The 20,939-nt window shown below is 58.4% G+C and overlaps 1 protein-coding gene across 2 annotated transcripts in view; it reads left to right on the top strand.

Annotated features, from left to right (window-relative positions):
- The window catches only part of ARHGEF18 (Rho/Rac guanine nucleotide exchange factor 18), an 80,909-nt gene extending 60,297 nt beyond the window's left edge, over positions 1-20,612 (top strand). For both annotated transcript variants that reach the window (XM_059388903.1, XM_059388902.1), the window contains 19 exons: positions 2,017-2,155; positions 2,987-3,099; positions 3,258-3,398; positions 5,149-5,399; positions 6,328-6,453; positions 7,708-7,825; positions 8,500-8,748; positions 9,770-9,846; positions 10,424-10,602; positions 11,356-11,447; positions 13,368-13,550; positions 14,728-14,865; positions 15,210-15,331; positions 16,048-16,104; positions 16,203-16,250; positions 16,378-16,848; positions 17,096-17,429; positions 18,258-18,383; positions 18,479-20,612. In XM_059388903.1, coding sequence (XP_059244886.1) covers positions 2,017-2,155; positions 2,987-3,099; positions 3,258-3,398; positions 5,149-5,399; positions 6,328-6,453; positions 7,708-7,825; positions 8,500-8,748; positions 9,770-9,846; positions 10,424-10,602; positions 11,356-11,447; positions 13,368-13,550; positions 14,728-14,865; positions 15,210-15,331; positions 16,048-16,104; positions 16,203-16,250; positions 16,378-16,848; positions 17,096-17,429; positions 18,258-18,383; positions 18,479-18,627 — 3,113 coding nt within the window. In that variant the 3' untranslated portion in view covers positions 18,628-20,612. The remainder of the gene's footprint in view (positions 1-2,016; positions 2,156-2,986; positions 3,100-3,257; positions 3,399-5,148; positions 5,400-6,327; positions 6,454-7,707; positions 7,826-8,499; positions 8,749-9,769; positions 9,847-10,423; positions 10,603-11,355; positions 11,448-13,367; positions 13,551-14,727; positions 14,866-15,209; positions 15,332-16,047; positions 16,105-16,202; positions 16,251-16,377; positions 16,849-17,095; positions 17,430-18,257; positions 18,384-18,478) is intronic.
- Positions 20,613-20,939: the final 327 nt, after the last annotated feature.

The following is a 20,939-nucleotide window of genomic DNA, read 5'->3' as shown; positions in this document are numbered from 1 at the left end:
GTATGGTGGCATTTCCTCCTGTGGACTGTGATTAAAGCAGAACCCATGTGACTTCAGGCAAGATCTGGGGTCACAGGAACAGTCTGTCAGGCAGGCAAAGGACTCAATTCAGGGTTTGTCCCGTATTTGTACATTGGGGTCATAATTGCTTAGGTGGCATTTCAGGGGGGTGTAGAAATGGCAGGAAATCCCTGCTCTGGACCACGGAGGCCTCGATTTATGACTTTTGCCTTTATGAATATGGGTGTTCTTATAGGGATGATATCCTTGTCACCTTTGTCTCAATGATGATAGTAATTGTTAGCCACTTAGGATCCTGGGACATCTAAAGTCACTGACCAGATGTCCCCTTCACCGTGTGGGACCATGTTAATGAATGGCTGTGGATCTGTGCTCCGTGTAGAACACGGCGTCACACAGCCTACTGGTGAAGTCTCTGTTGATGAGCTTTGTTCATGACTCCTTGACCCGAAGTGTTCTCTCTGACACACACCCGCCCGCCCACCTGGAGCTACCGTGCATTTCCACCTAAATTAGAACTCTGAGGGCAGGCACCTGGGTGGCTCAGTCAGTTAAGCGTCTGCCTTAGGCTCAGGTCATGATCTCAGGGTCCCAGGATCGAGCCCCACATCGGGCTCCCTGCTCCGAGGGGGAGCCTGCTTCTCCCTCTCGCTTCTGCCTGCTGCGCGCCCTACTTGTGATCTCTCGCTTTCTCTCTCAGGTAAATAAAAATATTTTAAAAAATGAATGAATGAACTCAAATGTTGAATCCCTCTCCCCAGAAAAGCTCTTGAGAGAAGTACATTTATTTTCCCCTAGTGCTGCTCCCTTGCCTACCCTAAAGGTCATGGTCTGTATGCCGCAGAGAACCACAGTCCCCTCTACTCAACCTGTGTGACAGAAACCCGTGGATGGACGCACTGGGGACCCAGGAGTCACGCTAGTGGACAGATCTCTTCCTAATGCTGCTGGTTATCGCTGCCTGGAGGAGCTCTTTCGAGTGTGGTTTTCACCCTGAGAATGAGCGAGCCACGCAGCCCGTCCCAGCCAAGGCGCAATTTGTCAAACTGAAGAGGGTGACAGTTTGGCTTTCTGAGTTTCACTGTTCCATCAGTGAGGAAGGTGATCAGAGCGTAAGCACAGCCCACTGTCTCAGTTCCTACCTTAATCAGCAGAGGAGTGTGAAGAACCCTTTGGAGCCCCCGTTGTGTGTTGGTTTACAGTCCTCGTGTGAGATGGGATTGGCCCCTCTTGTCCACTGTGGTGCTCAGATTCTCTCAGTGTACTTACGAACGGGGCGTGTGTGGTCCTACATCATGCTTTGTGGTGGCGGGGTCTCAGTGTCGTCCGGACATCTGATCTCTGGTTAATTACAGTCAGAGAGTGAGAGCGAGAGCGATACAGAGAGAGAGAGAGAGAGAATGTGTGTGTGTGTGTGTGTGTGTGTGATGTCGGCACCGAGCACAGAGCTCCCTATTTAGTGATCTTAGATTACTTATAGTGAATCTAAACTCCTCTCTGCCTGTTTACCCCCCGCCAGGATGGAAGGGGTGTCAGGATTTTTTTGTTGTTATTTTACCAAAGGAGAAGCTACTGTGCGATTTCCAACTAAATGGTCACAGTGGGGACCAATTTCCTGCCCTCCAGACCCGCTGTCTCAGCCAATACAGTGGGAGAGGACGCAGCTTTACATTTCTAGAAGGATCACACGGAAGTATAAAAACGGCGCAGCCCGGCCTCGCACCGCGCTGGGTCTTGGAGCCCCGACCGTGAACATGGGGAACACGCATTCCAAAACCAGTGACAGACACAGCGCGCACCACGGCCGCCCCGAGCTGTCTTTCTACAGCTCTTTTCCTCGGAAGTGGAGCGAGAATGTCTTTCTAGATAACGAGCTGCTGACCTCCAAGATCCTGTCCGTGCTGCGGCCGCAGTCGGAACGGGGCTTTCGGACAGGCCCCCTGCGCTACCCTGCCCACTTTCTCAGCACCAACTCTGTGTTTGCCTCTGTCGCAGCGTCCCTGAAGGAGCACCCAAGGGCCACCCTCTTGTCTGATGGCAGCCCGGCTCTGTCCAGGAATGTCGGCATGACGGTCTCACAAAAGGGGGCGCCGCAGCCAGCACCCAGCCCGGCAGGAACGGGGACACAGCTTGGGTAAGTGGGGTCCTGTCCCTGCGCCAGGTGCCGGTGAAGGGGGAGAGAGAGGGAATCGGATGTGGCGTTACACAGGGACCCCGTGGCCAGGCTCTCCTAAGGGAGACCCTCATGTCCGTGTGCACCTGCCCGTTGCTCCCCAGCCACGCCATGAAATTCCTATTAACACTTCCTTCAGAGATCTAATCGTCTTTATTGAAATGCCGTGTGTTGTGTTCTGGGGGTACTTGACCATTAGGAGCTAGTTCTGTTTCCTGCTCTCAAAGGGCCCATAGACAGGGTTCCTGTCTGTGTTCGAGACAATGCTAGAAGTCCCACCGAGGTTGCCATGGAGGTAGCATCCCGTTATTGATGCCTTAACCCTGTCCTCCGAGGACTTGGAACTCAGCAGCATTTGCTCGCAAAACCTAAGGCTAACCTAAGGCTAATAAATGTCATCGAGGTGGTCCTTGTTGGGGTTGGTGGGGAAAGGAGCTGATTATCTTCTGCCAAAAAAGGGCTCTCCCTCCACCCTTGGCTGAGTGTGGCTGTGTCCACCCAACTCTTGCTGGAAAGAATTCCAGGGGCCCTGGTGAGCTCGGGTGGCTGTTAAAGGAAGCATACGATTGATTGCACCCTTAGAACGTACTGGACATCAGACTGAAGTTAGTTAGGATGGAGGAAGTCCTGGTGTGATGTGGACAGATAGTCTCCTGATTTTTACACATGATCTGTGACAGAGTTTATGTTGAAATCCAGAAAGTTCTCAGGTAGATTTGCCTTCGTAGAATGTGTGTATGTGTGTTTAGCTCAATTTTTTAGAGTAACTGTTTTTATGATTTTTTTGTTTAGACCAATCGCAGGAGAGATGGATGAAGCCGACTCCGTGTTTTTAAAATTTAAGCAGGCAGCTGATGACTCTCTTTCGCTCACATCCTCGAGTGCCGAGCCCATTTTTGTAGAAGGTACGGTCACCTCAACTCTTTTCACGGGCATCCTGTGGTCTCCACCCGCCGTGGAAGGGGCTGCGACCCATTTCAGTGTGTCCCCAGGACGCCTGCTGGGGTAGCCCAGAGTCAGCGAGGCTCCAGCCCCCAGCCTCGGTGTCTTACTCCTCACTCAGACCCCTGCACGGCTTCGCTGAGGAGTGAGATCGAGTCGGATGCCCGCGATTTCGAGGCCGAGTCCTGGAGCCTTTCCGTGGACGCGGCGTATGCAAAGACCCAGAAGAAGGAGGTGGTCAAGAGGCAGGATGTGCTCTATGGTAAGAAGTTCGGCACCGTCACACGGACCTTCCACTTGCTTCTTTTCCGCCTTTGCTTTGATTGGTTGCACTGAGGAGCCTGGGCTCCACTAAGACCTCAGGCTCCTTTTTGAGACTAGGGGGCTCACTCTGCCTGTTCCCCTGGGGCCACCCTGCCTTCCCAGTCAGGGAGGAGGTGGCCAGGGAGGGCTTTGTGAGAACCCATCCCTGAGGATGAGTGTGGGTGAATGCCCAGTCCTGACTCACCCTGACCCTGCTGGTGACCCCGAAAGAGGAGACCATCCCGGGCCCATCCCAGCCATCCCTGGTGACCCCCGACAGGCCTGGGGTGGCTGTGACTAGGGGTGCGAGAGGCACAAGACACAGCACTGGCTCCAGCGTGATCACGCCGGGCAGCCACGCTCCTGAGATGGGAGGTTTGGGACACAGAACCTGTCCCCGGGCCGGGTGCCATGTTGGGGGCCCCACAGATGTCCCTCTAGGCCTCTGGCCCCCTCTAAGCAGGATGATGAAGGCCCAAGACTCCCACTGGAATCTGGGGCCTTTCTCTCCCCCAAATTACTTGTTCTTAGGATTCTCTTTGTGGGAATCATTCCCCAAGACACTGCTGGGTCGCCTAAGGAGGTATTTTCTGTTCCTCACTGGGGTTCTGTGAGGAGGTTCTGCCGTACAAGTGTCTTCTGTTCCACTGGGGTCCGGTTGGCGATGGTGGGGTCCACTGGCCCTTGAGTCCCTCCACGTTTCACACCCTGACTTTGCTTGCTTTTTTTTTTTTTTTTTTTTTTTTTTTTTTTATTTGACAAAGAGAGTAAGCACAAACGGGGAGCGAAGCGGCAGGCAGAGGGAGAGGGATCCCGGGACCCCGAGACCATGACCTGACTCAGAGGCAGACGCCTCGCCAGCTGAGTCTCCCAGGCACCCCTCACACCCTGAGCTTTCTGCTCGGGCCAGAGTAGGTTGGGGTGTGGGCAGGAGGAGATCTCTGTTGATGCTTTGCCTCAGGGCTCCAGACCCAGGGCAAACATCCTCCAGGGAAGGACAGGACGGCCGTCAGTACCGGGCCTAGCCACTTCCAGGCCTTGATTTGAACACTTCCCAACACGAAACCTGATCTGCCTTTGCCTTTTTTTTTTTTAAGATTTTATTTATTCATCTGACAGAAATCACAAGTAGGCAGAGAGAGGGAGAAGCAGGCTCCCCGCTGAGCAGAGAGCCCGATGCGGGGCTCGATCCCAGGACCCTGAGATCACGACCCGAGCCAAAGGCAGAGGCCTAACCTTCTGAGCCACCCAGGTGCCCCTGTCTTTGCCTTTCACCAGAAAATTAAATTCTACACTTGAACTCTGTTTTGTCGTTGGCTATGGTCTGGGTCTAGTCAATGCTGTGCACAGGCATGTGAGTTTCCCACACCAAGGAATGGTGTTCACCAGAACAGTCTTCTTGCTTAAAACAGCCTCTTTGGGCCGGAAATCCTACCCTGAATTGGAGGCCCCAGCGCACCCCAAGTCCTCTCTTTCCTGACACCGCTCCAGCCCTCTCGCTGCTCCCCGACCCTGGGGCCCCTGCAGCACTGGGTCTGGGGGGACAAGAGGCCCGAACACCCCTCGCAGACAGTAAGACCACCAGGGGAAGGACTTAGGAGGAGAACTGGGAGAAGCCAGCCAGGTGCCCGGTGGGTAGGCAGTACGCATGCGTGCCATCGCGGGCCACAGGAGGAGCAACACGCGCCCTTCGGTCCGTGTCCCCACAGAGCTGGTGCAGACAGAGGTGCACCATGTCCGGACACTCAAGATCATGCTGAAGGTCTACTCCAGGGCCCTGCAGGAGGAGCTCCAGTTCAGCAGCAAGGCCATCAGCCGCCTCTTCCCTTGTGTGGACGAGCTGCTCGACCTACACAGCCACTTCCTCTCTCGGCTGAAGGAGCGCCGCCAGGAGTCCCTGGAGGAGGGCAGTGACCGCAATTACGTCATCCAGAAAATCGGGGACCTCCTGGTGCAGCAGGTGGGCGCGCCGGGGCGGGCAGCGGGCCCGAATGAGCCCCTGCCTCGTCTCGGCTCCATGCAGTCGGGAAAAGAACACGGCCTCTGTTGACTGAGAGCCTGCAGCGGACAGCGGTCCCGGGCCTTTGCAGGAACACAGAGGCCCGAGGGCCGAACGCACCTGGGCAGACACTGTCCACCGTAACTGCATTCTGGGCTTCTGTCTGGTTGCTCAGCTGGGCTCACTGTTTTTGCTTCTCTGGTTTAGATCTCTGTGGTTGGGGCTGTTAGAAGTAGGTCTGTGGTAAAGGGCGCGAACCCTAAATTGACTTCTGAGTCGACGTCCGAGCCTAGGCCAAGGTGGACAGAGGGGCTCGAACTCCTTGTCCGACCTCAGAGTGCTCCAGGCCTCCAGAGCCAGCTCATTAGAGTTAATTAGCAGAATGCCTCTTTTGCTTTTTTTTTTTTTTTTTTTAAGATTTTATGTATTTGAGCGAGCGAGCGAGAGAAAGTGTATACCGACCGGGAGAAGCAGAGGGAAAGGGAGAAACAGGCTCTGCGCTGAGCAGAGAGCCCGATGCGGGGCTCCATCCCAGGACCCCGGGATCGTGACCTGAGCCAAAGGCAGATGCTTAACCCACTGAGCCCCCCAGACATCCCAGCTTTTAAATGTTTCTAACATTTTTCAGCATAAATGTACTCCTCCCCCTTGGATTTTAGGAAGTGTTAGAGCTAAAGTCCATTAGAAAGTTTCTTCTCTTGCCTTATTGTACCTTGCGATAAGACCCCCGTCCCCCCAACCCCACCCCTGTATTGAAGTCCTACCTGAATAAGAAAGTGGAGGCACGAGCTATTCGAGACCTGTTTTAGTAGTCAGCTGAGCCCGACGCGAGCACTCCCTGCAGATTCTCCTGCTCCTTCCCGCCAACATCTGTGTGGTCTCTCTGCAGTTCTCTGGCGAAAATGGGGACAGAATGAAAGAAAAATATGGTGTCTTTTGTAGCGGCCACAATGACGCAGTCAGTCATTATAAGTTGCTACTACAGCAAAACAAGAAATTTCAAAGCCTGATCAAGGTAAGGAAAAAAATTTCTTTTTAATTAAAAAATGTATCCCCTTTGCTGTAGCTTGTTTTCCGCGGGACTGTAGACTTTGGGAGAGCGTACAATGACCAGCAATGACCAGACCTTACAAACCAGCGATTTCCAAGTTTTTCAGGGAAGTCCAGATGTAGAACAAAGCAAAACACACCTGCGGCTCTGTTCAGCGGGCTGTAGCGTGGCACCTGCTGACCCTCGTTCCTCAGGCTGCCAGGGGGACACAGGTGTCCTTTCAAGGGGCCACCGTGCCCTGGGATCTGCCCCTCTTTTGCCTCCTTCCCTCTCTAGTCCCCACTTATCCTCCCTCCACCCCCCAGGCCTGCAAAATGACGCCTGCCTGCCTTCTGCCTGACAGTGTGCAGGTGCTCAAAGCCCAGACCCCAAAACACACATCCATCCCGAGTCTGCCAGGTCAGGCAAGGCCCTGCCTCCCGCATCCTTGAAAGCACACCTGGGTCTAGGCCACCTGGCTGTCAGCACGCGTCCTGCAGCCTCTCCGTCACCTGCTGCTTGGTCCCATAGACTTTAATTTGAAGTGATAACCGATAATTAATGGCTATAGAAGTAAGAGGGACAGGTTTTTAAATTCCGCTCCCTTACAGTTGCAGTGGTCAGAGGTAAAAGGGAGTCTGGGATTGGCCCAGGAGGCTCACAAAGCCCACAGTCCTGCTCAGAAGCGGCTCTCAGGATTGCAGGCATTCCTGGAGTGCATGAGTGCCGGGGGGGGGGGGGCAGAGAAGCAGAATGTGTGGAATGCTCTGGAGGGCACCAGAAACTGCCCTCTGCCCTGCCGAGAAATGGCTTCAGATGACGGCTTCCTGGGTTCTTAGCCAGAGCCGTGCTTCAGGAGCCAGCAGGGGGCTGACTTGGGCTCCAGCTCAGTGTGGTTCCACAGGCTTCTGACAGCCGCCAGTCAGGGTCCCCATGTGTGAATATGCACGTGTGTGTGGGTGTGCATGTGTGGGTGTGTGAGTGTGTGCTCACACCCACGGTGCACAGCTCTCCGGGTGATTCCCTCCCGTCCCCCTGCCCCCCGCTGCTTCTGGTTTCTTCTGAATGGGTTTTACAAGAGGAGAGGCTGCCTTCGCTTCTGTGGCCTTTCTGTACACAGCAGGCGAGCCCTGCTTGCAGTGAGTACTTGAAAAGTTCTTGTTGAGCTGAGAAAGGGGGAAGCGCCTGGCCTGGCACGAGATGAGATGCCAACAGGACATTTTGTTTCCCATGTCATAGAAGATCGGCAACTTCTCCATCGTGAGGCGGCTCGGCGTGCAGGAGTGTATCCTTCTGGTCACTCAGCGCATAACCAAGTACCCCGTGCTAGTGGAGCGCCTTATTCAGAACACAGAAGGTAATGTCACTACCCTCGCTGCCTGGCTCGCTTCCGCCCTCAGGGGCGATCTCTGTCTCTCTTGCCTCATGTTAGCAGCGGACTGGGTGAGCGCCCCTGTGTGCTCCGTCCCCGGTGGTCTGGATTCACGCCAAGCGCTGGGGTTTCCGACCCAGTGTGGGTCCAGGCACAGAGATGGTCCGTGTGTTGCATGCCTAGAAGCTGGAGGGTGGAGGAAACAGGGCGCACAGCCCAGCCCAGAGTTCTCCGAGGCCAGGGCCTGACCACATCTGACCATACCTCCCCCACCCCTAGGAGATTTGGGCCCTGGGAGAATGAGCACATTCTCCTGCCACAGAAGCCAGAAGCTTGCAGTCAGAGGAGCGGGATGTGTGTTGGGGCGTTGTTATGAAGAGCTGGTGGGCCTAGGGGCGCACATTTAGTGAGAAGTGACCACTGGGCCGCATGGAGCTCACAGGAAGCTCTGTCTTGGCAAAAACCAAAGGCCAGGCTGCCGCGTTTCTTTCCAAAAAGCATTTACAGCTCGGGAGATCCAAATCAGAAGGTGGATTCTCGAGGGTCCCCTGAGCTGCGGCTTCAGGGAACAGCCCTCAGAGACCCGGCGTGTGTCCCCTTGGCGCCGCGGTGGCGGACGTGGGTGGAGGAAAGCACTGACTCTGGTGTGTGTGTGGCAGCTGGCACCGAGGACTACAGAGACCTGACCCAGGCCCTGAACCTCATCAAGGACATCATCTCCCAAGTGGACGCAAAGGTCAGCGAGTACGAGAAGGGCCAGCGCCTCCGGGAGATCGCAGGGAAGATGGACTTGAAGTCGTCCAGCAAGTTCAAGAACGGGCTGACCTTCCGTAAGGAGGACATGCTGCAGCGGCAGCTCCAGCTGGAGGGCCCGCTGTGCTGGAAGACCACGTCGGGGCGCCTGAAAGGTAAAGGCTCGTCCCTCACCTCTGCTGGGGCACGGTGGGGGCCCTCCCGGATCAGCGGCGCCTTGTGCACAAGCAGGAGCCGGCCTAGCTGCTCCACGGTCGAAGGGAGGTTGGGTGCACGCTAGTCAGGATGAGACGGGCAGCCAGGAGCGTGGGGTGCTGCGGGACCCACCACGAGGACCACTAACCTCAGCGGCCCCAAGCATCGCACTCCCTGCTCGGGGTGTCCTTCGAGCCCCACTTCCAAAACCCACCGTGTGCTTCCAGAACATAGAGCACTCGGGACTCAACACTGAGTTTCTTGGCTCATCTCGTGAGCTTCTGAAAACTTCCTCACCCGCCCTTTGACATCAACATGTCTCTCTTTTTTTTTTTTTTTTTAAAGTAATTTTTTTTTTAAGATTTTATTGATTTGAGAGTGAGTGTGAGAGAGCACGAGTGGGGTGAGGGCAGAGGGAGACACGGACCCCCTGCTGAGCAGGGAGCCTGATGCGGGGCTCGATCCCAGGACCCTGAGATCATAACCTGAGTCGAAGGCAGACGCTTCACTGACTGAGCCACCCAGGCACCCCAACATCGGCGTCTTAAAAGATCTCTCGGGGAGTGTTTGAGACGGCCAGTGACCAAATGTGTCTGTCCGGAATTTGCACAGGCGAGCACCCAGCGGATGGTTTAACTCCCGCTGTGTGCGGGACACCGAGGTGGATGGTAGGAGGCCCTCGCCCTCAGGGGACTTCGGTCTGTGGCACGAAAGGGAGTAAGGAAACAAAGTAAGTAAGGAAACAAACAAACTAGTGAAAAGTGCAGTAAATGCTTCAGAGGAAGCCAGCAGGCCAGAGGCAGGAGAATTACAGAAGGAGATAGAAAATAGTGAGGTCGACGGACACCCCCAGACTCCTGCAGGAGCATTACGGCGCCAGGCTAAGTGACCGGGACCTCTCCCTGGAGGCTGAAGCTTCCCCCGGGACGTACATAGGGCCCTGCGACCCCGTCAGACATGTCCTTCTGTGCTTCTCCTTAGACGTCCTTGCTGTCCTGCTGACCGACGTGCTTTTGCTGCTACAAGAAAAGGATCAAAAATACGTCTTTGCCTCCGTGGTAGGTGTCCTGTCTTCTTCAGATGAAGGGTCCCGCCCGCCTTAGGGACCCTTCGGGGTTTGCTGGAAGGCTGCCTGCCTGCACAGAAGGCGGCTCTATGTTAACCCACTGTCCCAGGTCCTCCCGGGGGCCAGAAGGTTCCAGCGAAGCAGGGGTAGAATTTTCTGAGACCCCCGGGGTCCTGTTTGGTTGCCTGGGAAGGCTTTAGGGGCCTGTGCTAACATCTTGTCCAGTCTTAGCCTTTACATTTCTGTGACTCTGCCTCTCTCGGGGTACAGGGTCTTGGGGTCTCCAACTGACTCTGACCGGCCCCCCCAAGTATGACACCCGTCACCCCAGACGGAGGCCACCCTCATTACTTCAGTTTACCTTCATCACCTCTGTGAAGGCCCCATCTCTAAATAATCCAAAGGGTCTTGGCCTCCCCCCTCCCCGATGGCAAATATCTCCGAATTACTTGAGAACAGAAGGGCACAGGACGCCCCCCGACCCGCTTCCCCTCAGACTCGGCTCCACGGCTGCTCCGACACAGCCCGGTGAACGGGGTCCTCCCCGACCCCGTCTTCCACCCACACAGGACTCGAAGCACCCGGTCATCTCCTTACAAAAGCTCATTGTGAGGGAAGTGGCCAACGAGGAGAAAGCCATGTTCCTGATCAGCGCCTCCCTGCGAGGGCCCGAGATGTACGAGATCTACACCAGCTCCAAGGAGGAGAGGAACACTTGGATGGCCCACATCCGAAGGGCCGTGGAGAGGTGAGAAGCGCCCTGGGTGTTCCCTGCCCACAGCTCTTTGGCCCTTGGCTTTGGGCAAAGCAGCTGTGACCTTGAAGTACCCAGGAGAGGGCTGGAGGTCGCAGGAAGGCCAGAGGCCCGTCTGCCTTTCCCCTGCCTCATTCTGCCCTAGTGCCTCGTCCACCCGCCTCATCTAAAGAGAACAACTGACACCCTTCCAACTCCTTCCGCCAACAGCTCAACCAGTCAGAGGCTAAAAAGATGTTGCTGGCCAGTGGGTGTGGGCCCAGGCTCTTGTACCCTCTGTACTGGTGGGGTGCAGTGAGGGACACCTGACCTGGGGGCCAGACCTGTCAGAGGAGGTTTTGGTGTCCTGTCCTGTCCTACCTCAGGCCAGGGACCCCTGGGGACTCCAGCCAGCTGCTGCTCCCTCTCTTTATGCCTGGAAGCTTCCTGAACCTGCTCAGAGCTCCCGCGATGCTGAATTTCAGTTCTGCAGCCCCCCAGGAAATGAGCTGGCCTCAGTTTCCTCCCGCCCCATGTGGCCGGGCATGGAACCCACGGCTGGTGACGGGCGGACACTTGAAGACAGGATAAAGGCTGGCGGCTGCCTTGCTCTTCCCCGCCCCGTCTCTCCCTCACTGTTAACAAGCTCAGTCACCCCCAGGACGAGGCGCTCTGAGCAGCTGCTTCTGCTGGTGCAGCTCTCGGCGCCCATCGCCGAGGCCAGCCTGCCCGAAGGCGTTGCTGCCCATCTGCCCCCTCTCCCTGCAGCTGTCCAGACGAGGAGGAGGGGCCCTTCAGCGAGGCGGAGGAGGAGAAGAAGGTGTTCGAGGCCCGCGCCCTGAGGCTGAGGGACTTCCAAGGTAAGGGGAGTCAGGCTGGACCACCGTCGTGTCCCCCGTAGGGTGAGAAGGGCCCGGGACCACCAGCAGCATTTCTGTCCTCTCCCACTAGGATCAGCCATGGAGCAGATTTCCACCCAAGTGACCAGGCGTTTTGTGAGGCTTTATCATGAGAGGGTGGCACTCGGGGCCCCTGAGCCGTTTCCAGACACCCTGGCTTTGCCACACATACACGCGCGCGCACACACACACACCCCAGTCCCTATCCAGGAATGAGCTCGCTGGGGGTGTCCCAGGTCACATAAGGCAAAAACCCCAAGGGGACTTAGAGTAGCACAAGGACCCCACAACCTCCTTCTAGAGCTTGGTACACCCACAGCAGCCCTGGCTTTGTGTCTGCAGACCTCAGCCTCCAGCTCCCTGTTTTAATTTGTTTTAACTTCTTCATTGAGCTGTCACTGAGACACAATACAGTTCAGCCATTTAAAGTACACCATTCCATGGCTCGTAGTCTCTGGCACGAGATCGTGCAGCTGTCACCACAATTTCAGATCGTTTTCACCACTCCCGAAAGAAAGGCCATCTCCTCGAGCTGTCACTCCCTGTTCCTTCCTCCCTCAGCCCCCCGTAACCTCTGTTCTACTTTCTGTTTCTGTGAGTTTGCACATCCTGGGGATCTTGTATCAATGGGGTCTTGCCATGTTTCTCCTTTTGTGTCTCGGCTGACTTCACCGAGCAGGACGGTTCAAGGTTCAGCCACATTGTAGTGTGTGTCGACTTCCTTCCTTTTTAAGGCTGAACCCCGTTCCATTGTAAGACGCACCCCATGGGCTCGTCCGTTCCCCTCCCCGGCCCTAACGGATTCCCACGAGACTTCAGTGAGATCACTGCCAAGAACAATCCCAGGGACTTTGTGGTCTCAATCGACCCTCCTCTTCCCCCACAGTAACTGAGTCCTTTATTTTTAAATTAGGAAACACGTAGGCCATAAAGACACAAAATTAGATAGTATATATTTATTTCTCTTTGTGGGGAGGGTATATGTTTGAGATTATTTATTCATAGAAATGTCCAAAAGAAAGGAGGGGGACCTCCCACTGACCCCGGAAGCACAGTGTGAACGCAGTGCTCGTTCAGACTCTGTATTTCTAGTGGCTCATAAAACACGGGTCCTATATAGACATATCTCCGCTGGTGCCACAGTCCTACAACAGTATCCCTCATTCCTGATGGGATTCTCACTGCATTAAAAAATAGATACTTTCGCTATGGAGATGGGCTTTCCCATCTTCGATCAAAAGCTGGTCTCCTCCTTCACGCTGGCCCATCAGGGACACTCACCCAAATCAGGAGCCAGGCAGGACCAGCCCCCCCCCCCCCCCCCGCCGGGATTCCCTACACTCTATAAGTTCCTCCAGGGTCACAAGGGGAGAAGTGGAAATAAGACAGGACTGCAGGGCACATGATAGACTTGTGTTTTGCATGTGATATGATTACTTGCCTAGAAAATCTAATAGAACCACGTTGAAAACTGTTGGAACTTCTGAGGGCGCCCAGTAAGTAGTTCAGCCAAAGGTGACGTGTATACACGGGCAGCCACCGGTGAGAAAGTTGCTGTCACAGCAACAGCAGCCAGGAGCATCAAACCCAGAGAGACCTGTAAGGAGTCTGGCCTAAATGCCTGAAGGAGGAGTTTCAGGAGAAGACGACGAAGTCTTGTAGGAGTGTCCCTCCGGCCCAAACGAGGAAATCGCCTGTTCTGGTCCTCGTGCACACCCCACAGTGTTAGGTTTCTGTAATTAGAGCAAATGATCCAAAGACAGGGCTGTGGCCTCCCCTGCCCCATGGGATGCTGGACTCAGGGTGGGCTGCTGGTGGGAGCTGGGTCCCCGGGGAAAATGACCCCAGAAGGCCAACCCTCCGCTTCCCGTCGCTTTGCAGAGCGACTGAACGTGAAAGACCAGCAGATTGCACAGAGCCTTGGCGAGAAGCAGCAGATCTACCTGGAGATGGCGGAGATGAGCGGGCTGGAAGACATCGCTCAGTCGCGACTCCTCTTCCGAGGAGGGGATTCCTCGGAGACCATGCAGGGGGAGCTGATCCTCAAGTCGGCCATGAGTGAGAGTAAGGAGCCGCATCTAGGGGCCCTCACTGGGTGCTGGTCCACGGCCGCCCTACAGTTCTGCCTGGTGGAGGTGGGGGTGGTCTGGGCATGCTCCTGGAGACAGTGCTGACCCCCCCAGCAGACTTACAGCACCTTCTCCCGGGAACCCACTACAGGTGAGGCAGCACCACGCTGGGCCCCTGGGATCTGAAGTCAACCAAGATGGGTTCCCACACTCGGGAGGTTCTTTCTGACAAGTGGGGCCCCAATGATGTCCCCAGAAATAAGCACACATCCAAATGTGGTAGGTCACTTCAGAGGGCTCTGAGACCCAGCCCACCTCCCAGGAGGGCTTCCCGAAACGTCTAGGTGGGAAGAGGCTTAAGAGCACAGCGGCCACAGGAGGGCGCTGGCGAGCACGTGGCCTGTCCCTTCTGTGCACCCTCAGCCACAGGGCCTGCTTCGGGGGTTGGCCAGGGGCCTTGCCCGAGCCCCTAGTGGCCCCCAGGCAGCTGCTGAGCCAGCCCCACGTGAGGCCCAGCATGTGTCAGGCCAGGCAGCCAGTGCTCATCGGGTCCAGCCGGGAAAGCAAACGAGAGAGAGACAGCTGCTGCCCTTCAGGCCTTTCCTTCAGAGTAAGGGGGAAAGAGAGCTCCCTTGTGGACTGTGTGTCCGCTCAGTCTCGTTTCCTCCAGCCACACTGACCTCCTGCTTCCTCCCATTTCTTCAGTGGCCATTGTTCTTGGCCCCCTGAGGACCCTCTTGTACGTGCCTCAGCCTGGAACGTTCTTCTCCCCTCCTCCTCACCTGGCCAAAGCCTGTTTGTCCTAGAGCATTTTGTGTGACCTGACCTACCACCAAAGGCCGCTCTCCCATGGCCTCCAACCATCTGTGTGACAGTCGACAGCCAAGCACACAACCATGTTCCTCACCCAGGCCCAGCACGACCCCAGCCGCCCCCACACGCTGACCCCTGGTCCAGCATCTCCGGCGGACACAGACTGACGTGTCCTGGTTGTTGAACCTGGCATGCACAGGCTGGGGGTGGTGGGGACTGAAGTCCCATGTTGGGGGGATAGAAGACCATGACCAGCGCCCTGCGGGCTTCTCGGGCCCGAGTCCCCAGGCGCTGCCACACTCTGACACCCACAGCGCCCCTCCACAGCCTGACTCCGTTCCTCCCGTCTCCTTCCGCAGTCGAGGACATCCAGACCCTGATCTGCAGGCAGCTGGGCAGCACCAACAGCCAGGTGGAAGACGGGGGTGGCTCCGCAGGCCTGCCCCGCAGGGCAGAGACCTTTGGAGGCTATGACACCGTGAGCAGCCCCTGCAAGAGTGAGTGGTGCCGCGTCCCCCTGGGGCTTCGCGGGGTCCCGCACAAGAAGTTGTGAGGGTTTTTGGAGTGTTCCCAGCAGTGAAGTCAAGGCATTTGCTGCTGCTTCTGCTTCCTGCCAACTCTCTGCCCCAACTACGAACCCTCTGGGCAGGTTCTGGAACCTTCAGGGAGATGTCCGTTGAGCTCCAACAGCAGCACAAGGGCCGGCCCCTCCCTCTCCTGCCGGTCTCTGAGTCAAATGCCGCCAGGGTGGCATGGCCAATTTTCCACCTGGGTCTCGGGGAGTGGGGGGGCCTGGTCTGGACCCCTGTGGGACCTCATGCGCCTGGATTGGGCTTTTCAGATGGCAGTTTGAAGAAGGCCTCCAGCAGTGACCCCGGCCCCCGAGACTGGCAAGGCCCGGTGCGCAGCCCAGACTCACAGCCCAGCAGCCCCCGGGAACCCCCTGAGGAGGCCCCACCTGCAGTACGTTGCTTCCTTGGGATATCCCTGAGCTGAGCAGGGTCAGCCCAAGCCCTTTGCGTCGGCATTCACAAGCGTGAGCTGCTTGTGTGTGGGGTTGTCTAGTTTGGGCATCTCAGGACCCATAGTGACCAGCGCCATTCCCATTGTCCCAGGAAAGAATCTGGGCCCAGATGAACCTGTAGGCAGGCTTCACGTTCCCTCCTGCACTCCCCAGGAATGGTACGAGGTGCCCAGGACAGAAGTGAGGGAGGGGACAAGCCCAGGGCAGGAGCTGTGGCCGCAGCAGCAGCCAAGGCGCACCGCAGGGGCCCTGAGCACCAAGTCTGCACGTGTGTCCTCATGCCTGCGTGTCCTCAGCCCGTGTGTCCTCATGCCTGTGGTTGCTGAGGCGCTGGCTGCTTCCCTCGGACTCTGGAGGCCTACCCTTACCAGGCGCCTGGCCCAGAGTGGGGTCAGGTTGTGGGTCAGGCTCCCCTCTGCTGCCCACTGGCTCCCCTGAGGCCGGGCGTACCTGACCTCCAAGGCTCCCCACGCGGAACCCACAGCAGCTGCCTTCCCACCTCCAGGAAGGCCGGCCTGTGCCCTCGTCTTCCAGACTCCGGGGCTCACACAAGTCAAATGACCAGGCAGGGCACAGTGGGGTGGCATGGGGGGGCGGGTCTCGTCAGTATTAAACAGGTCCTTAGCTCTTTGTGTTAGAACCGTTGTCTCCACAGGTCACTGTGCCGGGTGTGGAGTGTGGCCCCCGTCAGCCCCTGGTCTTGGAGTTTGAGGTAGGCTTGGGGCTCATCGGGGTCCCCAGGGGCGGGCATACACAGCCCACATGGCTTTGCAGAGAGCAGGGAACCAGCGTCTCTGCCCCTCCCCGCAGCTTGTCCAGCGGATCCAGACCCTGTCGCAGCTGCTTCTCAGCCTCCAGGTACGGGATGGGGATGGGGTGGTTCTCCCCCGTCCGTGACCCGGCCCTTCTCCAACCCCTGAAGTTGGGCTCTGGGGAAGGGCAGGCCTCGTCCTAAAATCAGCCCCTGCCCGCCGCCCCCCCGCAGGCAGTCATCGCGCAGCAGGACAGCTGCGTGGAGATGCAGAGGGCGTCCATCCAGGAGCGCGAGAAGCAGCTGCGGCTGCAGTCCACGCGCGGGAACATGCTGCTGGAGCAGGAGCGCCAGCGCAACTTCGAGAAGCAGCGGGAGGAGCTGGCGGGCGTGCAGAAGCAGCAGGGCCGCCTGCGGCAGGAGCAGCAGCGCTGGGAGCGGGAGCGGGAGCGCCAGCAGCAGGAGCTGGACCTGGCGGCGGCGCGGCTGCGGCAGCGCGAGAGCGAGGCGGCGCGGCTGCAGGAGCAGCTGAGCCAGGAGCGCGAGAGGCTGGAGCAGCAGCGGCGGGCCTACCAGCACGACCTGGAGCGGCTGCGGGAGGCCCAGCGCGCCGTGGAGCGGGAGCGGGAGCAGCTGGAGCAGCAGCGGCGCCTCAAGAAGCAGAACACCCTGCCGGGGGCGCTGCCACCGGACTCGCTGGCGGAGGTGAAGGCCGGCTCCGTGCACCCCGTGGGCGGGAACGCGCGGGGCGGGGAGGCGCATGCGTGGCCGCGTGGGACGTGGGGGTGCGTGGCCGCCCTCGGTGTAGACTCCGCGGGTTGTGCGAGGTTGGTGGGGGCGGGAAGGGAGGGCTCCGTGCGCCTCTGAGGCTGGTGGCTTGCAGGGCCCTGTGGGGGTTGGGTTGGGTCCTCGGAGGAACAGCTTGGGGATGTGTCCTCTGCTGCCCTTTCAGGCCCAGCCCCCAAGCCACACTCCCAGCTTTAACGGGGACGGGCTGGAAGGGCCCGCCGCCCTCGCCAAGGCACCGGGAGCCCGGGCGAGCGTGCTGCTGTCCGGCGCCGGCCCCGAATTCGCAGAGCGCCCCGAGGTGGCCCGCCGGGACAGCGCCCCGGCCGAGAGCCGGCCGGCCAAGAGCGACGTGCCCATCCAGCTGCTCAGCACCACCAACCAGCTCCAGCGGCAGACGGCGGTGCAGCAGCAGATCCCCACCAAGCTGGCCGCCTCCACCAAGGGCGGCAAGGACAAGGGCGGCAAGAGCAGGGGCTCCCAGCGCTGGGACAGCTCCGGTGAGTCCGGCCGCGGCGGCGCTCGCGCAGCGGAGCCGAGCGCCGGCGGTACCCGCCACCCCACCCAGAGGTGCGGGACCTCGGGCGCCCACCCGGTCCCTATGGCCCAGGACTGGCGGGTCCAGTCTTGGGCAGTTTGTGAAGCCAAAGAGGCTTCTTATGAGCAAACCCAGACGGGACCCCAGGGCCATCCTCCGGAATGGGGAACAGCAGGAACCTGGAAGGCACAGCTGGGGACCTTGGCTACATGGCACAGGCCAGTCCTCTCCCCACGGGGAGGTCTCATCCCAAGAAGGAAAATGAAAACATCAGACCCCATGTCATTTCCCCAGCTCGGTCCTCAAACAGGGATGGGCGATAAGAGAACATCTTGGCAGTTCAGAACAAGAGCCTGGATCCCTTAGGGACATCGAGGCAACCAGTGTTCGTGCTCCCCACTGGGCCCCCACCCGGGTTCCCGTGCCCTGGTCTCTACCGTGTCCTCATCCCAGAGGGGACACTGAGGGCCTTGTGGAGCGCACCCTGCAGTGAGAGGTCCCCCGGGAGAGAAAGCCCAGGGGATCCTGCGAGTGCTGCCAGCATGCAGGCTCTGGCCAAGGGGAATCAGCCCTGGAATGTTCCCTGAGGAGCAGGGCCTGTGTCCCAGGATCGCTGGGGTCACGCTCTCAGCTGGAGGTTGAATGACTCCAAGGGCCCTCTGGTCGGGTGTCGCTGCTTCTGGGGCTTATTACGGTCTGAGTGGGTGTGTCCCTGGGCAAAACTGGTTCTGCTCTGCTCGTGTGCCCGGAGCAACGCCAGACACCTGAGGCTGTGTGCTCCCTCCCTCAGCCTCCTTCGACCTGAAGCAGCAGCTGTTCCTCAGCAAGCTCGTGGGCAAGGACGAGAACACTGCTCGGAACCGCCGCTCGCTGAGCCCCGTCCTGCTCGGCAGCCACGGCTCTGTACCCCCCGCAGGTGGGCCCAGCACCCCAGCACCCTGTCCCTGGGACAGCAGGGCCAGTGCGACGCCTGGCAGCTGCCGACAACCACCACTCCCCACTCTCTTCCAGAACCCTGTTGCCCGGCCCCAGCTGACGTCCCTCCTGAGTGCTTCTCCCTCAAGCCTGGGGGCACCCCCGTGCCCCCCTCCCCCTTGCCACTGCCCGCCACGCCACTCGGCAAAGAGGACAGCAACAAGGAAGACGTCATCTTCTTCTAGAGGGGCTGCGGCTCGCGGTGCGGACCCCTCCCTGTCCTGCTGTCTGGGGGACAGCCCAGTCGTCCCTCTCCTCTTCCCGAGCAAACCACCACCAACGGCCACCTGGCTTGGGTCAGGGTCAAGGTCAGGGCCAGGGCTGGCCCATTGTCTCGAGGCTCTTTCTGTAGGTTTAGCAGTGGTGCCTGGGTAACTTTCTAAGCCTCTTTTTTTTTTTAACACAAAAAGGAAAGTTTTTAATCGAAGGTTGAACCAGAGCTAACCCAAGGGGAGGGAGAGATCGACTCTAAACCATTTGTTCCAAGGTAGTGACAAACAGTGGTGGCTCCGCAAGATGCCTGATGACAGGCCAGACCCCAGTCTGAGGAGGGGGGGCCACCAGGAGATGCTGGAACGTACCCTTAGGGTCCCAGAAGGGGCTGGGTGCCGTCAGCAAGCCCCACTTCCAAAGCTGAGACTTGACTGTGTTCCTGGTGAACCTCAAGGCCAAGGCGTGAGTTCAGACGGGGTCGGGGGGGGGCGCACAGCCCCCCCCCCCCCCCCCCCCCCCCGGGGACAGTAGGCCACAGGGCCGGGTGTATGAAGAGGACGGCCAATGGCTCAGGAGACAGGCTCTAGAGGTTCTGAAAGGGATAGACCATAAGTCATTTTGACAGAGGTTTTTAAAACCTGCTGTTGCCAAACTTGGTGCTTTTCAAAGGCACCTCAGCACGGAGGCCTGCTTCTGTGGGGTTCAAGGGCACCAGCCCTTCTCCGAGCGCTCAGCCTGCCTGGAGAAGCCCAATTGAGACCCTCCTGAGGGTCCCAGCTCAAGGGAGGGTCCTCTGCCCCCATGAGATGGGCGGGGTCTTCCTGCAGCTGCAGAGAGGAAGGCCTCAGGGCAGGTGTCCTGCAGTGACAGTCAGGTGCTGGTGCAAGAAACCGAGCAGAGGGACCACCATGTCCTTGTGGACAACGGCGAAATGGTAGAGGGGTCACACACGGCCTGGAGACCTCAGATGGGTGGCTCCGGGTGCCTTGTGGCTGGTGAGCTCTGCTAGGCTGTTATCACCTCCTACTAGACAGGGGTTACCCATCATGCTGAATGGCCAGGAATGTTCTGGGGCTGGCCAGTGGGTCGGAGATACCCTTCAGCTGTGGAGGAACTGAAGCTCGGGCGCAGGGTGGCGGGTGAGGATACGCCAGCCTTTGCTCCCCAGGCCCCCCCACCCCCACCCCACTGAGCCCAGAGCCCTGTCCCTCCCAAAGCGGCAACCAGAGGACTGGGACCCCAGCTGACCAGTTCTGAACCTCTCCCAGGCACAGTGAATGGTGTGCCAAGCCCGGCCTCTCTGAGAATCTTTGCACGCTCCCTCCCCTCCCCTGCCTTCCACTGTCCTTGGGGTCTGCAGCATCTGCGCGTCCTCGGGGAGCAAGGACAGGCGTCCTCCCTCGGCCCTGTGACGCGTCCAAGCTCATCCGTGCCATGTCTGTGGTCAGTGTTGGTGTTTTCGTACTGAGACGTCTCCGAGCACTTTAGCAACGTCGACTTTAAGTTTCTGCCTCCTTGTGAAGAGAACATTCCTGGGCCCTCATGCTGGGTGATTTCACCGCCACGTGCCCCTGGCCACCTGCTCTGGTCTGACCCTCCCAAGACACCACGATTCCTCAGCCGGTGACAAGTCCAAGGACTCTCCGCTCAGCCATGTGGCAGGAACCGGGGTGTCCCGCCACGGTCAGTGTCGATGGTGGTCTGTCTCAACCAGGCGAGGTCCCTCCTGGGGAGAGCCCGATTTTACCTGTACGGTTGGTGGTTGAGCAGGGTTGGTGGTTGAGCAGATGCTCTTTATTTCCGTGGAACCCGTGCACGTCCTCGTTCGTTGTGACCATAATCTTAGTCCACCCGACAATTACTTTTACGATGATTGCAGCATTTCCTCACCGCGGGGTCTTTGAGACCCGCCCTAGAACTGAAGACCTGATTCCAGCAATAAAGGTGTCGAAGATGAGCCGATGGGAGTGTTCGAGGTTTTGTTGAAGGGGGCTCGGGGTTTTGTCGTAGGAGTCTCGGCCCAAAGGTCAGTGCTGGAAGGGGCGCCCCTTACCTTCTGCTGCAGGATGACCTTGGGGAGGCCTGGACCCCATGCCCAGGGCCCCACACGCTGCACCCAGGAAGCTCCAGACGATGACTGCATCCAGGCATTGAGAGGCGGAGGTAGTGGGGACGCCTGGAGCCCCCCAGGAGCAGCCCTCCAGACAAGGCTGAGGGAGGGGTGGGGATGTGACCAGGTCCTCGCTGCTCAGGCAGGGTCCCGGTGCTCTTGGAATGGTAGCTT

This window comes from Mustela nigripes, chromosome 2 (genome assembly GCF_022355385.1).
Source record: "Mustela nigripes isolate SB6536 chromosome 2, MUSNIG.SB6536, whole genome shotgun sequence".
NCBI lineage: Eukaryota > Metazoa > Chordata > Mammalia > Carnivora > Mustelidae > Mustela > Mustela nigripes.
The sequence above is the reverse complement of the archived record's forward strand: the minus strand, read 5'-3'. Positions and strand labels throughout refer to the sequence as shown.